This window comes from Vombatus ursinus, unplaced genomic scaffold (assembly GCF_900497805.2).
Source record: "Vombatus ursinus unplaced genomic scaffold, bare-nosed wombat genome assembly UNPS02003292.1, whole genome shotgun sequence".
Taxonomy (NCBI): Eukaryota; Metazoa; Chordata; class Mammalia; order Diprotodontia; family Vombatidae; genus Vombatus; species Vombatus ursinus.
In genome coordinates this window covers 4,944,904-4,966,358 of record NW_020943070.1, presented here as the reverse complement: position 1 = coordinate 4,966,358, position 21,455 = coordinate 4,944,904, and the positions used below count along the sequence as shown (strand labels likewise).

Below are 21,455 nucleotides of genomic sequence, written 5' to 3'. Positions count from 1 at the left end.
TTCTTCTTCTTCTTCTTCTTCTTCTTCTTCTTCTTCTTCTTCTTCTTTTTTTCTCCAGAGCTACTGGAGGATTGCAAGTGCTTAGTGCCCTCTAAATTTCATACCCTGGGGCAAAGCCCTAGTTGCCTAGTCCTAGTTATGGCTCTGGGTCCAAGTCCCCTATATGGCCTCCCCTCCACTCATACATATAAACATACTCACATGCGTGTGTGTGTGTGTGTGCATACACCCACACCCACACCCACACACCAACTTGTCAGTCTCACTTCTAGGAAAACATTGAACACTACATAATTGCAGGGTTTGAGTCATAAAACTTTTTTTAGACAGCTGAGGTTTGGCTGACTGACAGAGGAATATCAAAGAGGAAGCTGTAGTGGAAAGAACATTGAATTTGGAGTCATGAGACCCGAGTTCAAATCCCATCTCTGCCACTTATTCCCTGGGTGATCTCAGGGCAAACACTTAACTCTCATTGATTCTCAGTGCTCTCATCTGTAAAATGTGGGAGTTGGATTAGATGGGCTTTGAGGTCCCTTCCAATTCTAAGTCTATGATTCTATGGTCCTATGATTCCAAGTCACTTATCCTCCCTTTGTCTCAGTTTACTTATCTGTAAAATGAGGGGCTGACCACTAAGTCCCTTCAATTCAAAGTCTATGGCCTCAAATCCCCCCATCTGAAAGTTGCCATCCTTTTGAAAAACCAACACTGCCTCCCCAGGCATGCCATCAACCGATCATCCTGGCTAGGGGAATCTCCCTTTTAAAGACCACCTTCTTTGACTTACCAGGAAACCTGGGGGAATAAAAGCAAGGAAAACCAGCTTTTGGTTCCATGGAGTACTGGATTGGGAGGTCAACAACCCTGGTTTTGGATCTGGACCCTACTACTTAATAGATGTGTGGCCCTGTCGTCAACCCTCTCTAGACCTCAGTTTCCTCATCTGTAAAATGAGGGGTTTGGACAAAATGGTCTGTTAGGTTCTTTCCAGCCCTAGGTCTCAGATTCTGTGGTCCCAATTCAAATTCCTATTTCCCTGGTAAAACCTTCCTCAATCAGTCATTCAATAAGCATTTGTTATACCATACGCCTGGCACTGAGCTAAGAAATGGGGATACAAAGAAAGGCAAAAACAGTCCCTGCCCTCATGGAGCTTACAATCTAATGGAGGAGACAACATATAAATAACTATGTACAAACAAGACATAGACGAGGCAAATGGGAGGTCATCCTGACAGAAGGCATAGGGTTGGGGAGAGATCTCTTGAAGGTTGTGGCATTTGAAGGAAGCCAGCAAGAAAGACCATTCCAGGCATGAGGAACAGCAAGGCCAGCATCACTAATGGGTGGTAGTGGGGAATGAGGATCACCCCTCTCCTACTTGTCACTGTGTGCCAGGAGAGAAGGCTACTTGGAAAGGTACCAAGGAAGGTCTTCAGAACAAATCTAGACCTCAGTAAGCATCAGAAGACAGAAGGAACATGAGAGGAAAAGATCAACAATGGGGGAAAGGAATGGAGTTTATTAACAATAGGAGGGTTCCAGTGGGCACGGTGGAAAAGAAGGGCAAGGTTGGAGAGAGGCTGGGGAAGACTAAGGCCAAGTCTACTATGGGAGAGGGCCCAATGGCTATTCCATGCCTGACCCTAGGTATCCCCTCTGCTGACCATCCCCAGGTAGTCAGCTAATCTATTGAATCTTTCTTTTCTTCTGTCTTTTCTTTATAACCTCAGCACTTAGCATTATGCCTGGCATGTAATAAGTGCTTAATAAATGCTTTTTACCTTCACTTACTTTGAAACATTAGAGTTTCAAAGAATATTAGGGATCATTCAGCCCAACCCGTTCATTTTCTGTAGGAGGAAACTGAGGCTGAAAGAGGGGCAAAGATTTGCTCAGAGTCACTAGCTAATGTGGTCTGAGGAAACAGTATGCACCAATGAGAAGACAGAGTAGGAGAAAGCCATGATACCCCATGGTGGGTGGTAGCCCAAGGGCCTGGCAAGGGAGCAGACCTCTCAGGTGTCTGGCATTCTACCTGGTTAGTGGGGATGGGGAAACCAAGACATAGGCCCTGCTGCCCTCTGCTCTTCCACCTCCAAGGGCAAGGATGGTGCTGGTCTTTCATTCTTCTATCCTCAGGGCTAGTAGAGAACCCTTTATATAGTAGAGTCCTAGCAAACATTTGTTGAACTTAATTGAATATATTTTAAATATAATAATAGCAAATATGTATATGGAACATTAAAACTTACAAAAACTTAAGGTAGAGATGTTATACTGGGGTATGGGATTTTGTTTTTCAAACATATTTTTGATACCCAATAAATGTAATTGCTTTCCTCTAAATCTTCTGTATTTTATTTTGTTCATTTAAAAACCTGTTTGGAGAAGAGATCCATAGGGCTTCATTGGACTAACCATCCATAGGACCCTGAACATAAAAGATTTAAATGCATCCCACTGGATCTTCATAACAGCCCTGTGAGATAGGTACATATTATGCATTTTACAGATGAGGAAACTGAGATAATTAACAAAGGCAAGTCTACCACTAAGTGCTGAAGGCAAGACTTGAGCTCAGGTCGTAGGATGGATCACAAGATGGAAAGCTAGAAGGGAGGGGTTCTTAAGAGACTCGTATTTTGAATATCTAGAGTCAAAAGAGATTTAGTCCAATCTCTCCTGCCCCACCCCTCAATCTGACAGATGAGGAAATTGAGGCCCAGAAAGTTTAAGCTATGGCCTAAGGTCACATAGAAGAAGCAGTAGAGAAGGGGCCTCTCCTGTCTCTTCCTGCAGTATGATTTCTATCACACTCATCTCACTCACTCACACTCACATAGTTCATGGGTCAAAGCTAGGACTTGAATCTAGTTCCGAGCCTATCTAGGACTTTCTCCCTGCCATTCCCTCTTATGAGTAGATCAGTGAGTGAGGTGAGTAAGTGGAGAGCAGAGACTGTATTCTCTGGGCTACATCATTTCTCACAACTTTACAACCCAGGGAGGACCCAAGAATTGAGAAGGTCAGAACTGCCCAGGACCTTGGGAGGTTATTGGGATCACAGATTTAGAGCTGGATTGGACCTAGAAACCATGTAGTCCAACCTCTTTATTTTACAGATGAGGAAACCGAGACCAGAGGGAGGGTGTTAAGTGTTTTCTCAAGGTCACACTCAAGCATCAGAGGCAGTATTTAAATTCATAACTCTCCTGTCTCCTTCCATTGTGTATATTATATATGTATATAATATATGATATATGTCATATATAAGTATCCTATAATATATAAATATGTTTAATAGTTAAATCTGGGAGAAACTTAGAATATGGAATGTCTGAGTTGAGAAGGACTCTAGAACAGAGAATGTCAGAGCTGGCCTTAGAACAGGGAAGATCAGAGCAGGAAAGGACCTTATAACTCAAGATATTAGAACATAGAATGTTAGGTGCTTTGAAAGGCTCTTAGAAATTATCTCCTATAGCTTGCTCATATTGTGAGTGGTCACATTACAGGTGGGTAAGAGAGAAGTAACTTCCCCAGGTCAATAGCAAGTTTGAAGCAGAATCAGGACAACGATCTAGGCCACCCTCTGATTCCCAAGTCAGACTTCTTTCCTTTGTACTAAACTTGGTTTCCAAACAGGCTTGAATGCCTGGTCCCATTGATATTGATAATAACCAGACACACAGTTTAACTCCAGTGAGGTTGGTCAAAGTCAGAATCCAACTTGAATTTCTTAAGGAGCATTGTGGAATGCAGGATGCTCAGTCCTTTGACTAAGTAATTCAGTTGAATTGAATTTTCAAGGTTTGCAGTTTCAAGGATGTATCTGAGCACTGTGTCCATCCACTGATGGACGTCTCAAGGCCATCCTGCTCCCCACATGGTTTAAATGCATGGTCTTGGTGAGTAACTGGGGTCTCCAAACTTCATTCTCAAGGAAAGAAGTTTCAAATGATGAGCTGAGTTGCTCTGAGCTTATCCAAGTCTTCTGATGAACTTTGGCTTTTGGAATTTATTCAGAAGCAGGGAAGTGAGAGTCCCTGACCTCTGCCCTAGGCAGACTCTGTAGCTGGAACAGTGAATTCAGGTCTGGGAGACATATTTTAGGAAGGACACTGGGTCTATCCAGAGGTAAGAACCCAGGACAAACAAGGGACTGTCACATCTGTGTGATGTGGACATCAATTCTGAAGAAACTGGGCATGTTTGACCTGAAAAGCAGCAGACTTAAAGGGGGGGAGGGGCAGGAAGAGAAGGGAGGCACCATCATTGTCTCCATACATCTGGATGGCCCTCGTGTGAAAGAATGATGAGGCCTTTTCTGCTTGGCCCCAGAGAACAGAAGCAGGAGCAACAGGGAAGTATGCAGAGATTTCAGCTTAATGTCAGGAAGAAATGCCTAATTAGTGCGGTCCCCAAATGGAGCAGGCTGCCCTGGGAGGTGGTGGGCTTCCCTTCATTGGAAGTCTTCTAATTTATTTTAATTTTTAGGCAATTGGAGTTAAGTGACTTGCCCAGGGTCACACAGCTAATAAGTGTCAAGTGTTTGGTCTGAAGTCGGATTTGAACTCAGGTCCTCCTGACTTCAGCGCTGGTGCTCTATCCACTGCACCACCTAGCTGCCCCATTGGAAGTCTTCTAGAAGAGGTTGGATTCCCCCTTTGGTGGGCTATCGCAGAGGGGAAGCTTGTTCAGGTGACAAGTTGAACTCAGTCACTGATGTGCCCTCCAGCTCGGAGGGTTAGGGGGAAGGAGGAGACATTAGCCAGAACCACTCAGATCAGCCCCTTCAAGGGGAGCCCCTAAAACGAGCCTGCTTAATGCTACCAACAAAAGAACCGTGAGCGCATAACAGGCCATGTGAGATGACACCGAGAATCCAAGTTACCACATGAGGAATAATGTTTAGCTGGGCTCTGGTACAAGCTGTTGGCACTAAAACTAAGGAGATAGGATCAAGCAACCAGTCAATATGCATTTATTAAGCACCTACTGTGTGCTAGACACTGGGGCTACAAAGCCCAAAACAAAATAACCTCTGCTCTCAAGTAGCTTCCAATCTAGCCTGGGAAGGGGGAGGTCAGGAAAGGCAGTGTGCTCAAAGCTGGCACCCAGGCTCATGGTCTTTGATAGAGCAACCTTCCCATCCTTGGGGAGTCACATCAGAAAATTAACTGGAGATTGTGGGAGCTGAAGGAGGTACCCTCATAGCAAAAGTAAAATTTGCATTTAACGAGGATCAGTAATAATGATAATAGTAACTAGCATTCCTACAGGGCCTTACATTCATTTGATCTTGAAACAGGAGCTGTAAATAGAATTTCTTCACTTTACAAAAAAAGAACACTTGAGCAGAGATTAGCCATCCTAAATATTATCCCTAATTCTGGGTCCAATTGTGCTTCTAATTCCCTTTTTCTAACCCTACCCCTAATCACCTTGTCTAACCCTAACTCCCCATCTGATCCCTATTCTCTCTACTTTAACTCATGAGTTTTTCTAGGAGACTACGTCAAGCCTTTTCTACCTCTGAACCTGCTTACCCAAATCTTACACACACTACTAACAAGGTTGGTTATGTGCCCTCCCAGCCCAGGGTCGCTTAACTCAATTCATTAAGTACCTATTACAGACAAGGGAAATCTTACTATGCCACGCTCTGAAGATGCAAAACCAAAAAAATACAAAAACAGTCTGCCTTCTGTTTGTGTCTGGTGGGTATATATGTGTATTGGGGTGGGGAGGAAGGGAAGGAGAGGAGAAAATGAGGAATAACAAATCCTAGAGGGACCAGAGATAGGCTGGAACTAGACTAGAGACATACCTGGAAGTGGGGACAGCTGATAGCGAGGAAGACCACAGACACAGTAACTCATAAGCTTTAAGTATTTATGCATCTATATTACATTCTAGGACAGGGGAAGGGGGGTGAGATGCAAGAATCAGAATGGCAAGAGAGGCCACTGATGCTTGCCAAACTCTGTGGGGCTTTGGTAGTCTGAAGGGACGTCGGGGAGGTGATCGACGTGTGAACTCCAGAGGCCCAGTTTTTTCCCCAAAAGAAGATTGTTAGTGTGGCGCTCCTGGAGAACAGGGAGGGCTGACAGGCGGGCCCTGGAGACTGAGGGCACACGCCGATCGAATCATCACAGCCAAACCATAAGTCAAACAAGAGAACCGAGGAAGTGAACAAAACAAGACCGAGAATCAGACACAAGCCGAGGTCAGAAGCCCAAGGCCAGAGCTGGTCCTGGAGTATCATGCTACATAGATCCCTTGAGTGTGCGATCTGAAACCCCACGGAGCTGCTGTGCTGTGAGTGAGCTCCTAGGGGCCTCAGAGGGTCTGAATACAATGCAGTGACTCCTTCATTGGGTTTTTGGAACAGCCCCATGAAATCATCAATTTAGATGAGCTGGGCAAATGGTGATCAGTCAGTGCCTATGCAGGGCAGTACCTTCTCTGAAACTTAGAAGGTTCTTGGGACACGGTAAAGTGACTTATTCAGGGTCACGTAGCCAAACATGGGTTGGAGGGAAGACTTGAACCCTGGCCTGGCTGATTTTGAGGCGTGTTCTCTATCTGTTACACCATGATGCCAATGCATGCTGCCAATGACTAATAGACTCATTGTTAGTTAGAATACAAAATGTTAGATCTGGGAGGGTCTTTAGGGAATGGAATATCAGAGCTTAAAGGAACCTTATAACAGGGGTACCGAGCTAGGAGGGGCCTTAGAACATGCAATGTCAGACATAGAAGGGACCCTGAGAAATCATTTTGTCCAGTCCCCTAATTTTACAGAAAGGGAAACAGCCTGAGTTTTGAGGATAGTAAGATACCTACTCTCTTGGCCATGCAGCACCCCACCCTCTACAGCCTCGGTCTGGCTATTTTGGGAGGCTTAGGGGGACAGGACCAGTGACTGGGGAGCACTAGGCAGGGGATGGGCCATGAATAAGACATGCAGGGAAAGGGAAAAGGTTAAGGAAGAGGTGAGATGTGCGTGTTTGTGAACATTGAGAGTGTCTTTGCTAGGGAGAGATTTGTGAAGCCATTTCTAAAAAGTCTCTATAGACAATTGTCAATATAATCACTAACTATACAGTGGAAGAAACTGCCTGCTGCCGAGAGAGGTGACTTGCCCAAGGTCTCACAATGAGCTAGCGGCAGAATTGCCCTCAGAGCACATGTCTAGCCACTTTGGGGTCACTGGTTATCCTTGTCTACGATAACCCGGGCTCAGGAGATCACAGACGGAAAGTGCTTACTCGGTCCAGGTCCCCATGACCATGATCTTGAGGAAACAGCCAACGTTTAGGAACAGTCTATGGCTCTCATTTTCTCTCTCCCTCCCCCCACCTTGCCCCGTCGGCTTCTTTTCTTACCCCAGTTATAGCCACCCTCTGACCTTGGAATATGTTGGATCTCATATTGTATCCCAGCTCATAATAATCCGCGAACGCTGAGGATTCCATCGAACTTCGAGGCTTGCTCACACGGCTGCTCACCCGCTTCTGTCCCTCAATCACTTCATATATGGCCCTTCGAGCCTGGGATGAGGGTAGCTCACAGTGTCATGCCCTGCATCTGCCTAGGAATTCCTTCCAGTCTCAGGCCTCTCCCAGCTCTGACATTCCCTGTTTTACGACCCTCCCAGCTCCGACATTCTATGTTCTATAACCCTCTCAGCACTGACATTCTCCAAAGTACAGATTAGTTCAGGAATTCCTTGTCCTAAGGATCCTCCCAGCTCTGACATTCCATGTTCTAAGGTCCCTCTCGGCTCTGCCATTCCATGCTCCAAGGGCCACTTCATCTTTAAAGTAGGTCCCTTCATTGCCATCCCCCACCACTGATCCTTGGCTCTCTCATTCTCCCCTTCCCAGACCAAAGAATGCCCTAGAGATGATACCTGCTCCTCAGTCACCAGCTGATCCACTGTGTTGCTCCCAAACTTGTGCCGGATATTGTTGGGGATGCAGCTGACACTTTTGCCAACCATACCAGACTGGCACTCAGTACCAGAGTTGTCATTCCCTTCAGCCTTAGGTACCCTGCAATCCTCTGCTCCCTTGGAAGAATGCACCTCCTCTCTTGAGCTCATCCGGCTTGACCGAGAGGAGCCTCTTGACCCATGTTTCCTGGGGGTGACTGTCCCCCGACTGGGGATATCCCTCCCATCAGATGACCCAGTGTTCAACCTTGGTTCCCCAGAATGAGTTGTCCGCAGCCGGTTACCACTTTTCTCGATGATGTCTCTAGTTGGGGGAGTTCCCAGAGGGGATGGTGACTGGTTCTTGGAATGGGATTGGTCCAAAGGAGTCTTGGGTCCTCTCCGGGACTGACGGCCATTGTCTTTCTGGGATAATCTCTGGCTGTTTGTTGGAGGCCTGGATCCATGGGCCACATCTATAGATAAATGAGGATTAGGGACAAAGACAGAAAAGTAGAGACACAAACAGATAGACAAAGAAGGAGATGTAAAGGGGGGAGAAGATGGAGTGCAGAGAGAAGAGGAGATAAGAAAAAGACAGGAGAAAGGGCATTACAGTGAAAGAAAGAATGAGAAGAAAAGGGAAGGAAGAGAGAAAGAGGGGCAAAAGATGACATAGGAGAGAGATAAAAGGGGGAAAGAGTTGAGAGAAGAGGGAGAAGGAAGAGAGAAAGAAGGGGAAAAAGAGAGAAGGGAGAAAAATATAATTAAAGTTACAGAATCTCAGCACCTCTGAGGTGGTAGGATCTCTGTAGCCATCTACCCCAACCTGCACCTGGGCAGGACCCCATCTGCAATCTCACCAACAATTGGTCTTCTGACCTTTGCTGGAAGACCCCCATGAGGATAAGCTTATTCCACATATTGATGTTAAGGTTATGAAGTTTTTCCTTATATCTGCTCCAAATCTGTCCTTCTGCAACTTTTGATTTATTTATTAATCAAGCATTTATTTCCATATGCCGGGCAATGGGATAGTGACATGTCCAAGGTCCTGCAGGTGCTAAGTTGCAGGTTCTGAATTGGACTGCTAATCAAGTTGCACCTTCCACTGTATCCCATGGCCTCTCAACTATCTCACTTGTGGAATGGTCCAATATAAGAAACATTTATTGAGGACCATCCTATGTACCAGCCTTGAGCCATGCACTAGGTGGTAGTGAAGAGAGAAGAGCCTGGGGATCTCCTTCTTCTAGATCTGTCTTGTTAAACTGGGTGCATGGAGGGGGAGGGAACCAGTCAGGATTTGATCCTGGGCATCAGGCTCATTTAGTAGGGAACCTGCTAAAATCCCTTGTCCCAGAAACAATAGGTAGTGATCAAACTTTTGTCTTTTTGAGATTGAATTCTCCCAGAGTGCCCACGTAATCTCTTAGAGCAAACCTGGCCAGCCCAAAAGTCTTTCCTCCCTTTAGGAAGGTATGAGTGAGGTAAGGGGCATTATTTATTTTGTATGTACATCATTGTAATGGGAGCAACCCACTAAGCCCCATGACTGACTAGTCTGGTGAAACCCAGGACATTTCAGGTGGGTCGTGTGTGTGTGTGTGTGTGTGTGTGCGCGTGCGTGCGTGTGTGCGTGTGTGTGTGTGTATGCGCGTGTGTGTTGGAGGGGATGGGGGGTGGGAGTGGGCTCAAGGTTGAAGGACTTGGGTGGAGCTTTGGGATGACATTGCAATCCCTTGGTCCCATGATGGCAGCAAGGGATGCCTGTGTCATCTCAAAGTCCAAAGTCCCACACCACATTAAGTACTTATCAATGAAGGTGTTGGTTCTCTTGTAGAATGTAATCTCCTTGAAGGTAGGCCTGCTTCACTTTTGTCCTGGCTCAGTGAACTTAGACAAACGCTGCCTAGTTATTAAATGAGTAGACTTTACCTGCTTCACTGGGGGCTCAGACCCTTTGTCGTCATTAACCAAGGGAGTGAATAGACCTTAGCTCTGCCTGCCTTCATCTAGCTGGCCAACGATCTCCTTAAATGACCTAGGGCCCTCTTGTTTGGTATGGCAGGATCATGGTGGAGAGGAGGAAAGGAACAGCTTGTACAGATAGAGGCAGAAATAGGGGCACTTACGGAGGATAGGGAAGCCCTACAATATCCCCAGTAGCTCTCACAGCAAGAACTGGCTTCTTGCCTACACCTGCCATCTTGTCTACACCTCCTACCTGTGGTGTGGCCTGCTCCTTTTTTCTCTGTGTCATGTAGATCCAGATCCAAATCCTGTCAATGACAATACGAAAATTACAAACCAATACAAAGAGTCCACACTTCTCTAGCAGCTAGGGGGAGCAGTAAATAGAGTCCTCTGTGCCTGGAGTCAGGAGGACCTGAGTTCAAATCTAGCTTCAGACACTTTTGATCCTGTTTGACTCTCTGGGCAAGTCATTTGGCTTTTGTCTGTCTCAATTGTATGAAATGAGGATGATAATAACACTTATCTCTCACCAGGGTTGTTGTGGGAATCAAATGAGATAATATTTGTAGGGTGCTTGGCACAGTGCTTGGTAAACTATAGGTGCTTAATAAATGCTCTTCCCCTTTCCCTTAAAGTTTCTAAGACACTTTGCAGCAACTCTGTGTAGATATCGTTACTCCCCATTTCACAGATGAGAAAAGGGAAGTGGTCTGCCTACGACTTCATAAGCAGTAAGTGCAGCCTCCAAGATTCACACCTTGGTCTGTCCTTACTCACTGTCTGGTCCTCTTTCTACTACACAGAGAACTAGACAAATCCAGGGTGCCAAATAACTGGGCCCTTAGAGCTTCCTTTCTCTGCCACAGAGACCTCCCCTTACTCTTTTTTTTTTCAAGTGACTTGCCCAGGGTCACACAGCTAATGAGTATCGTGTGTCTGAGGCTGCATTTGAACTCAGGTCCTCCTGATTCCAGGGCCAGTGCTCTATCCACTGTGCCGCCTTGCTGCCCCACCCTTACTCTCTTGATCTCCCCTCAGCCCTAGAGTCACATCAGCTGGCTTAGGGATTCCAGACCAGAAGCCTGGACTCTCCTTACATTAAACTCCCATCCAGTGATTGCCTCAGACGGGGGGAGATGCTGCTGCCCTCCAGCTCCCAATAACTCCTCTGCCTCATCCCTCCCGCCCTCCTTGAAGTCTGAACTTTGATATTAATCAAATTCCTAGGAAAGTTTAGTTGGGTACTGAATTGTAGGGTGAGAAAGAACAGTAGGGGGAATGAGTCAGAACTGCTCTAAAGGAGAAAACTTTCCCTTTTCTATGCCTGGATCATGGAAAGGAGGTTTTAGCTCGACCTGACTGAGCTCAAAATACCCTCTCCTGTTTCAGTGTTGACAAGAAGGGTTACAAAGAAATGAAAGGTGAGAATCCTGGAGCAGAATCCAGACACTCATCTCCTGGATTGGGTCCTGATGGTTGGGCTCTTGACCTTGGGACATTTAATTCAATTTAGGGAAATCTAAGACTCATTGATTCCAACCGAGGGAAACCAGACTGACCCACCCCTAACAGGGAGGACTTAGTCTTAGTGGGACTTAAGAAAGCTCCTTTTATAGTAGAGACTGCCTTCTGTCTTCCACTATCTTTGCTTGTGAAATCCTGAGGCTGATTTGGGTCAGCTGGTTCCTTTGATCTCTGCCCTGACCTCTTCTCAAATTTTCCTTACAGCAGCCCATCTATCTGTGGCATCTGGACTTGGAATCAGCAGGTCTGAGCTTGTGTTCCACCCATCTTGACCATTGACTGACTATCTGTGAGATCTTGGGCTAATCATTTAACTCTGAGCCTTGTTGCAATTTGTTTTCATGTATAAAAATAGAGATTTGGACTAGGGGACCTTTAAGGTCACTTACCACCTGGGTCATTATGAAGATCAAATAAGATAATATTTGTAAATGGCTTAGCACAGTGCTAGGCACATAGCAGATGCCCGCTTCCTTCCCTCCTAGATCTAAAAATCTATGATTTCGTACTGGGCAGCACGTATTCAGAGTTTAGGTTTCAGTTCCCTTTCCTCCAGCAGACTATTGCAATTACCACCTGGTGGCCAAACTCTGCTCAGCCAATGAGCCTCTGCCCCACCCTACAGCAGCCTAGGCAAGAGACATTTTCCAGAAGCAAGCATTTACTGTTAAACAGTGAAATCCACACCTCTTCCCCCAATCCCCTGATGCCAGGAATGGACTCCCTCCTGACAACCACCTCTTAGAATTCCTCATCTCATTCAAGACCTAGCTCAAGAGCCTCCTTTTACACGAGGTTTTTCTTTTTTTTAACCAGTCAGTAAGCATTTATTAAGCACCTACTATATGCCAGATTCTGTACTAAGCACTGGGGATACAAAGAAACAGGACAGTCCCTGTTCTCAAAGAGCTCACAATCTAATGTGAGTTAATACATGGCATTAGCCCCACCAAGTACAAAATTCGAAGAGTGCACTATAGTCATTTGACCTGTTCCCATACTCCCTTCAAGGCTTTCATCTTCTTATTTATTTGCTTCTAATTTATGATTTATTTTAGTAATCTTTTACAAATATTTTAATTTCAACTTCTCTCTCCCTCCAGCCCCTTCTCTACCCACTGAGAAGGTGAGCAATATATCAATTCTACACATGAAATCATGCAAAACCTATTTCCATATTTCCATATTCCAAAAGGCTTTTCCATATTCCCCAGAACTACTAGATCCTTCCCCAACAAAATTACTATTTGTATTTTGCATCTCTTTTCTATCTGTCAATGCTTACCTGTCCCAATAGAATGCAAGCTCCTTGAGGGCAGGAACTATTTAACTTTTGTCTGTATTTCCTAGCCAGTGTCTAGCATACAGTAGGTACTTAATAAATAATTATTGGTTGATCTGAATGACTCATAGGATGGTAGATCTAAAGCTGGATGGGTCCTTAGAAGTCATCATCAAGTCCAAGATGAGGTAACTGAGGCCTAATGAAATTGAATGACTTGCTCAAGGTTATATAGGGTAGTATCAGAGGCAGGATTTCAACCAAGGTCCTCTGACTTCAGAGCCCCTGCTCTTTCTCCTGAACCAGGCTACTTCTCATGATTTCATCTGTGTGGGCTTTCTGGCCATGGACAGTCATAACTCCTCTCTGACTTACTAAAATTGCTGGGTTCCTATCACTAAAAAAACCATCCCCCTAGGATGATGCTCAGAAGCCATCAGTGATGCAAGTAGATCCCTCCAAGCAGTACTGTCAGGGCCACCCTGTCCTAGAAGAGCCCTGACTCAGCTCAGGTAGCCCTGTGTACACCTTTTTCCTAGAAATACACCCAGACTGGGTGAAATGACATGACCTGGACTAGAAATCAAAGTTAAATCACAAAGATCTCCTGCCATTTACTTAAGGGGGCAATCGATCATGGCATTTTTTGAACCTTGCAATTTGGAGTGTCAGCTGACTGTTCATTAATTCAAGAGAATAATCAGGTTTCCAGAATTGGAAGGGCTTGCCTAGCCCAAACTGTGCCAGCACAGAATACACTCTGTGCAGAGGTCTCAAGTCAAGTCAAATCAATGAGCATTTAACTGGTAAATGGTCATAGAGGCTTTGACCTCAAAGTTTCCAATAAGGGTACCACCTATCATCTAATAGGACCCATACCTATGGGGCAGCCCTTTCTCCTTTGGGATGTTTGGGAATCTTAGGAAACTTTTTTTGCCTGAGACTAAATAATCTGTCTCTGCAACCTCCCCCCACTTTCTCATTCTGACCTCTGAAAATAAGCAGAAAAGGTCTAATCCTTATTCTATCTGACAGTCAGTCCTTCAAGCCTGAACAGAATCATCATTGCCCCCTAAATTCCCTCTTCTCCAGGTTAAAAAAAATCTTCTAGTGGATTATCAAGTAATACACTCTCTAACCATCCTGGCTATATGCTTTTCTACATGGTTCAGTAACCTAGGTTCTTCCTCAAATGATATGATGTGACCAGAGCAGAATATGAGGAGTTCAGCCACGATGTTTATTCTCTTGATTCATTTGACCGTAGATGTGGCGCTAGAAGGGACCTCAGAGGGCATCTGGGCCAGTTTTACAGATGAGGAAACTGAGGCCCAGGAAAGTAAAGTGATTTGCCCAGGATCATAGAGTTAGTATGTTTCTGAGGCAGGATTCAAACCAAGGTGTTCTGACTCTAAGCCTGGTTCTCTAAGCACTACATAGCACTGCCTCTCTGTATTATTTTTCCCCCTTTTAAATCAGCATCAGATCTCAACAGGTATGCTTACGGTAATGAGATTATAGTCTCCAGTCAGCCACTGCTCAAGCCCAACTGATTGATTCTACCCTCTCTCCCTCCTTCCTTCTCTTCCTCCTGTCTCTTTCTCTCTCTTTCTATGTTTCTATGTCTGTCTCTTTCTCTGCCACTCTCTGTGTCTGTGTCTCTCTGTGTCTGTGATTCTGTCTCTCAGTGTTTATGTGTCTCTGTGTCTCTGTGTCTCTGTCTCTCCCCTTTTCTGCTCTGTCTTTGGTTTTCTCTGTCTGTCTCCTTTCTGTCTTTCTGCTTGTCTCTCTCTTTCTCCCTGTCCCAGATAATAGTTCACTTCAGATTTCTCTGTTTCACCATCCGTCACAGTATCTTTTACTTCAAATTAATCTCCACTGCCCTTTTCTAAGAAATATTAATTCAAATCCATCAAAGCTCCCAATGTGGTATGCAGTGTAGATGGTACTAAGTTTAGACACAGAAGACCTGGGTTCAAATCTTGCTTCTGCCACTTGTTATCCATAGGACCTTGGACAGACTAACTTCTCTCAGAATCAATTTCCTCAATTGTCAAATAAGGGTGTTAGACTAGATGGCCCCAAAGGTCCCTTCCAGTTCTAAATTCAGACGCTTCACCTTTCTCCTTTTAGGCTGCCTTAGATGTTAATCATCCTCCATGGGCTTGGCACACAGATGGTTTCTTTTTGATCCTCACACAACAGGAAGCTTCTAGAAAGCAAGGCACTGGCATCCTTCTTCTTCTTGATGCAACTAATAAGGTGATGCAGAATTCTCCTCTTTCATCCTTCCCCTTCACTTTCTCCCTCCCTAAATGCCTTTCACTTCCCTTTGCTGGACTTCTCTTTCCTCCTCCCCTTCATTTACGCTTTAGGATAATTCTGTAGTCAGTGGATATTCTGCTTTTGTTCTTTTGATGGCTCCAGGTCAGGGCAAAATTTTGAAAGGGGGAGGGAGTGTTTTGTCTCCTCTGCTCATCCTCTGAAAGAATATCTTTCTGATTCCTTCCCCTTCCTTTCCATCTTGGCCACCTTTTTGAGTGAACTTTATTTGTGACATCTCTTTCTAAGAACTATTAATTCAGATCTTCAGTTCTCCTTTCGTTTTCCACTTCTCTTCCAGTGACTTTTGTTTCTCACCCTCTCTCTTTCTCTCCCTCTCTCTTCCCTGCCACCTCTTGAGTCCTCTTTATTTTTTCCTTTCAATTTCAAGTTTTAAAACTCAGTACCCTTGCCCAGTCCTTGAAGTGTGTAAACACAGTTGTTTGCTTGGGTTTTGGTCATGTATACGGGCTTATTTACTTTTCTGAAGTTCCTTTTGTTTGATGATTTTCATATCAAATATACGTCTTACCTTTTGTTCCATCAGCAACGATGATGCAAATTTCTCCCTTTTGCTGAAATCTAAGACTTTTCAATTGATAACGACGTTCAACTATGCAGGAGGGAGCACTAACTTCCTTTACTTTTTGAAGTAACATTCCAGTTCTTCCTTTCATTTTTTTTTTTGAGATAAGAAATAGTGTTGTGCAATTTGGACTTTTTGTCCTCTATATGTAGAGGACTTCTTCCAGGTTGATTGCAAGATTTGTTTAATGTTGAAACTCTGCACTGTACAATGTTTTTGGGTGAGATGATGACTTCTGTGAATCCTGTCAATCTGTTCTTTACCTTGTTTCCAATACCTCTGGGCAATATTCTTGTATTATTTCCTGAAACAAGATATTCAGTCTTTTTATTTCATTGTGTTTTTCTGAAGGAATGGTTATCTTCAGAGCTTTTTTTTTTTTTTTGCCACCTTCTGAATGTCTTCAAGATTAGTTGCTATGGTTTATGGAGAGTTCAGGTATTTTAATCCTGCAGTCGTTTGATTTGATTCTGATCTTTTTTTCTCCTACCTCTGCAATTTTGAGTTTTAAATCTTCCACTCTTTTTTTTCACCAGAAGATCTACTGTTTTGGGGAAATTCTCCATTATTCTAAAAAGTAATCTACTTTTTTTTTTTCTTTTTAAGTTGTTCTTTGAATGCTTTGATTCCCATCCTTATGTCTTCATAACTTCTTTATGGATCTTCTAAACAATATGGGAGATTTTTGCAGTTGTTTCATTATTATTCTTGATTTTCATCACTGTTGCTGGAGTTTGAATATCACTTTCTTTTACTCTATAATAGTTGTTCATGATATTGGAGTTTCTTTTTGGTTGTTTATTCTTTTTTTTTTCCCCCAGTCACTTTGTGGGTTATTCTTCCAGGTCTTTCTTGTGATGAGTTCTTTTCCTAGCTGCTATTTGTTGTTTGTGATTGTTCTTCTGCCCTGTTTGGTGTATTTCTTATTGTTTGGAGGTGATGACAATAGGCTTAAACACAGACTCTCACTCAGACAATCTGTTGGAATCCCCTCCCTCAACTTTCTGAGACAGAACCTTCTTGTCCTCCCTCTCCAAGCAAAGGTATATCAACCCAATTTACAGCTCTCAGGCCGACAGTGTGACGGAATGGACTGATTACACATTGAGGTTGTGTGATGTTAGGGCCACCATCTGCCAGGATAACTGAATCTCACCGCTCCCTCTAGTGGAGTCTTCATATAATGATATCAATCACTTGTCTATGTGACCAATCACCCCCTGCTAACTCACAGATCTGAAAATTGTTGTAAGGATCCTCAGAGGGCATTTAGTCCAACCACTACTAGATTAAGGAAGGTGATGACATGACATGCAAGTGAACCCATGACATCACCTTCCTTGATGTCATGGTCCTCTTCAAGAATGAAGGACAAGGGGTGGCTAGATATTGCAGGGGATAGAGCACTGGCCCCGGAGTCAGAAGGACCTGAGTTCAAATCTGGCCTGAGACTCACTAGCTGTGTGACTCTGGGCAAGTCACTTAACTCCAATTGCCTTACCAAAAAAAAAAAAGAATGAAGGACAAACAGTAACCTCTGTGCATAGAAAAGGAGTTGGGCAACATTGGTTTTCTTTCTTTCTCTCTCTTTCTTCTCTCCCTCTGTCCACATGGGGTATCACCCCTTACCTGTGGATGCTCTGCCCAGTGGGAATGTAAAATTTAATCTTTGAACCTTTTTTCTTCCTTTCCTCTTAAAGACCAGCCTTAACTCTGGCTCCCCAAATTACTCCAGCTCTCATTGATTGACCAATAATAAGTCCCAAGCTAAGCCTTACTAGATCATTGTTTGTGTCTTGATTGGCTCAGAAGGAATGTAATTAACAATTGTTTCTGTTCTGGCCAGAAACCCTGAGGATCTTCCACTCCCAGATCTTTTTTTTTTAAGAGGCCATTATTTGCCTTATCTCTTATTAAGCTTTAATCACTAAATAGGTTTCGCCTCAGTCGAACCGAGACCTGTTAAAGACCTTAGCTTGAAAAGGCCATGGTTCCTGGGCCATCTCTAGTCATCCTGATCCATATCTGTCCACTGGACCGGGAAAGCTCTGGAGGTAAAAGTGAGGCTAGTGACTTTGCACAGCCCTGCCTCACTTAAGTCCAATTCACTTGCATGTCATGGCGTCACCTTCCTGATGGCATGGTCCTCTTTGGCAACGAACAAACAAACAACTAGATCAAGCGTCTTCTCGACAATATTTCTAACAAATGGTCATCCCACCTGCATTTAAAGACTTTCTGTGATGGGCTGCTCACTACTACACCTCCTAAGTTAGCCCATACCACTTTGGTATGGCTCCAAAGTCTAGGAAGCTTTTTTCTTACATTCTTCTTCAATCTGGCTCTCTCAAATAGCTATGAATTTCAGCCTTGAAACATCCTGGCAGCCATGTCTGTTGTGACTACAGAAAATTCCAAGGTAATCCAAAATAGAGGGAGCATATGGGGGATCTTAACCCTTCCTTATGTGTCATGGATCCCACCCTCTGGCAATCTGGTGAAGACTACAGACCCCTTCTCTGAATAATGTTTTTAAATGCACAAAATAAAGTAGATAGGATTGTAAAAGAAACCAATTATATCAAAATATTCTTATCAAAATATTTAAAAGATCAACAACCAAGTTCACAGACCCCAGGTTAAGAACTCCTCATATAATATATACAGAATAATAATTTTTGCAAATGGGGGACCTGGGTTCAAATCTCAGTTCTGCTATTTATATGACTTTGAGCAAATCCCTTCCCCTCTCTAGGCCTGAGCTACTCCAAATGTGAAATGAATGAACTGAACTTGATGAGCTCTGATGGGTCCCATCCATCTTCCAGTCCTACAAAGCTAACATTTCCCCTCCATAGTATACCAAAGGCTGCATCTAAAGTCCAGGTTGACAGATGGCAGGCCCCAGAAAAGCCCCTACATTTGGAGACTGGGTCTGTTTGTCTACCTGCTGTCTCCCTTTTCTAAAAATGTATAGCCATTTCCTAAGCTCCTTCCCCATTGCAAAGATCATCAATCCCTTAGTGTACCTCATACTCCTCCTCGTTTGCCCATATAAAATGTACTTTCATAAATCGAGTGGGAAGAGCATTGGCTCTGGTGTCAGCAGGTGTGGGTTCAAATCCCACACCTGACATTCATTTCTTGTGTGACCTTGGGCAAATCTCTTAATGGGGCCTCAGCTTCCCCAACTACAAAATGAGGGGATGGGACCAGATGATCTCTGAGGTCCATCTATGATCCCTTAATCCTTTGAACCTCACTACTGTCAACCCACCACAAGCCCAGCACGGTTGTGATCACCATCTTTTCTGGTGAGAAACTTGGAGTGGAAACAATCCTGCACTTCCCAGCTCAAATGAGGATCACTCCCAAACCTTGGTAAGTGAGAGGGGTTATGGTCCTGAAGATCAGACCTGGGAACTAGATGCTCCTTTACATGTCACCTATAGAATACAATTCTAATATTCCATAAATCCAGAACTCTCCCCTAGGCAGAAGGTTTAGGAGGAAGGATTAGGCCACTCCTGCAAAACCTTTGCTTTCAACCCCGTGAATGTTCCCACTGAGAAGAAACCAGGCATATTGGTAATCTCTGGGCCCCTAAGTCTGGGAGCATTTAACTACCTCCAACCCAGACTTCAAGGTCCCTTCGATGAGCCACTCCAATTCACTAAATTGATTTCATGGAAATGATTCTGGCTCAGAGATATTGGGCAATCTGCTGGAGGTCTATAGACTAGATTAAGTACCAAAGAGAACACTTAAATCCCAATTTCTTAACGCTGAGTTCAGTCTTCTTTCTTCTATGCTAACTGCTTCCTAATTCAGGTTCAGAAGGTACAGTGAAAGGAACCCTGAACTTGGAGTCCTGGAATCTCAGTTTGAATCTTGACTATAATTGCTTCTCTGTGTCTCTTTGGCCAATTCATTTAACTGGCCTCAGTTTCCTCATCTGTAAAAATAAGGAGGATGGACTAGATCAAAGATGTCAACCATGTGGGGCCAGTAACACTCCCTCATGTGGCCAGAACTAGATTAAAATTTAATTGGAAATATTTAACAAAATACATAAAAATACAATTAAACATAGATAATGTTCACATTTGGTTTTTGGTCAATATGTGCCTGAAGCATCTGTATGTAGAGTTTCATGGTCATTTTTCTGTTTGAGTTTGATATTACTGTTGTATAGCTATAGTCCTCCACTTTGGCAAAGCAGCCTGGGAAAAATACCTTCTCACCTCTCTTCTTTGGGGGTCAAGCTTGGTCATTAGACCTTCACAGCATTTAGTTTTGACTATGGGTGAGGGGTAGTATTACTGTTGAGAGAGGCAGGGTGGTAGAATGGAGGAGACACTGGTTGGGGGTGGTAAAGGATTCCAATTCCAATGTTCTCATGCATGTGGGGTGCCTGGCCTTCCCAGGTTGTTAATAAAACTTCTTCCTGATTCAACAATGGCTTTATGGAATTTGTGATATAGATAACAGCTTCAGTTTACTCCTCTGTAAAATGAAGGGGGTCAGGCTAGATGACCTCTAAGACCTCTTCCATATATAATTTATGATCCTATAAGACTCTTCAGAACTGAACAAAAGTACAGTTAGGGCCTGTGAGGGAAAGGGAAAATGAGGGTTCAATGAGCCTTATTGATAACAGCTCTGTTGGGCTCACTTACCCTGGTTACTGCTTGCCTGTGGTCAAAGTCTGGCTTGGCTCCTGCCTTTTAATCAAAGCACTTTGGATTTTCTGTTGCTGACCTCCCTAACATCACCCCGTAACAAATCAGTTTGGCTTGTGATCTGTACAGTAATACTTTATCCACCATATCTCGAACTGAGAATCTACTTATCATTGAAAGTGAGCTACCCAATTGGCATGCTTATCACGTGTAATTAGCAAGAACAGCTTGGGTGGACCCAGAGAAAAAAGGGTACTTTTCCCTTCCATCTGGGCAGAGATGAGGAAATATGGGTGTGGAATATTTTGCATGTACTATCAGACATGTTGTTGTTTCTTTTCTTTTTAATTCTTTGATCTGAGGGATTAGCTAAGGGGAGGGAGAAGAGATGCGTTTGAAAATAAAGGCGATGCCAATGCAAAAGATCACAATAAAAATTTGAAAGAATAACCCCAAAAAGTCCCTGTAGCATTGGGCAGCTGTTCCAAGCCCACCTGCTGACTCTTTGGAGAATCTTGAAGAACACCACTTGGCTGCCTAGTTGGCAAGTCCACTAAACTGGGTAAAAAAATGGATAACCCAGACTTGCCAGTGTCTGTGATGAGAGACCAGCTCCAGAGATACAAAGAGAGAGCTTGGACTCCAACAACTCACCAGGCTTCAGGGGAGCCACCTTTGGATTCCACTCCCTGCTCTGCTATTTATCACCTCTGTAACCTTAGGCAAATCTCTCCTTCTTCCAGGCTGATTATAGAGAGAAATCTATTGTCCTGAATGCTCTGCAAGGGCACCTTGCAGCAATAAATTTATGATCCCATGATATAATAAGATGGGGGGTAGTGGGGGAGGGTAATTGTGTGAGATTAACCCTTGGATGAGAAGAAGTGAAAGCTGAGAAGAAAAATTTAAAAAAAAAGGTCAGGGAGGAGCCAAGACGGCAGAGTAAAAGCAGGGACTCGCTTGAGCGCTCCCCCAAACCCCTCCAAATACTAGTAAAAAAAATGACTCTAAACAAATTCTAGAACAGCAAAACCCACAAAAAAAAACTAGTGAAACAAATTTCCAGCCCAAGACAATCTGCATGGTCAGCTGGAAAGATCTGTTGTGCCAGGGTGGGAGAGGAGCGCAATTCAG

At 44.0% G+C, this 21,455-nt stretch overlaps 1 protein-coding gene across 1 annotated transcript in view; it reads right to left on the bottom strand.

Annotated features, from left to right (window-relative positions):
• The window catches only part of TEX33 (testis expressed 33), a 23,277-nt gene extending 4,332 nt beyond the window's left edge, over window positions 1-18,945 (bottom strand). The window contains exons 1-5 of the mRNA XM_027871923.1: window positions 18,917-18,945; window positions 14,851-14,869; window positions 10,176-10,230; window positions 7,928-8,424; window positions 7,424-7,565 (exon numbers count right to left, since the gene is read on the bottom strand). Coding sequence (XP_027727724.1) covers window positions 7,424-7,565; window positions 7,928-8,424; window positions 10,176-10,230; window positions 14,851-14,869; window positions 18,917-18,945 — 742 coding nt within the window. The remainder of the gene's footprint in view (window positions 1-7,423; window positions 7,566-7,927; window positions 8,425-10,175; window positions 10,231-14,850; window positions 14,870-18,916) is intronic.
• Between the last annotated feature and the right edge of the window lie 2,510 nt (window positions 18,946-21,455).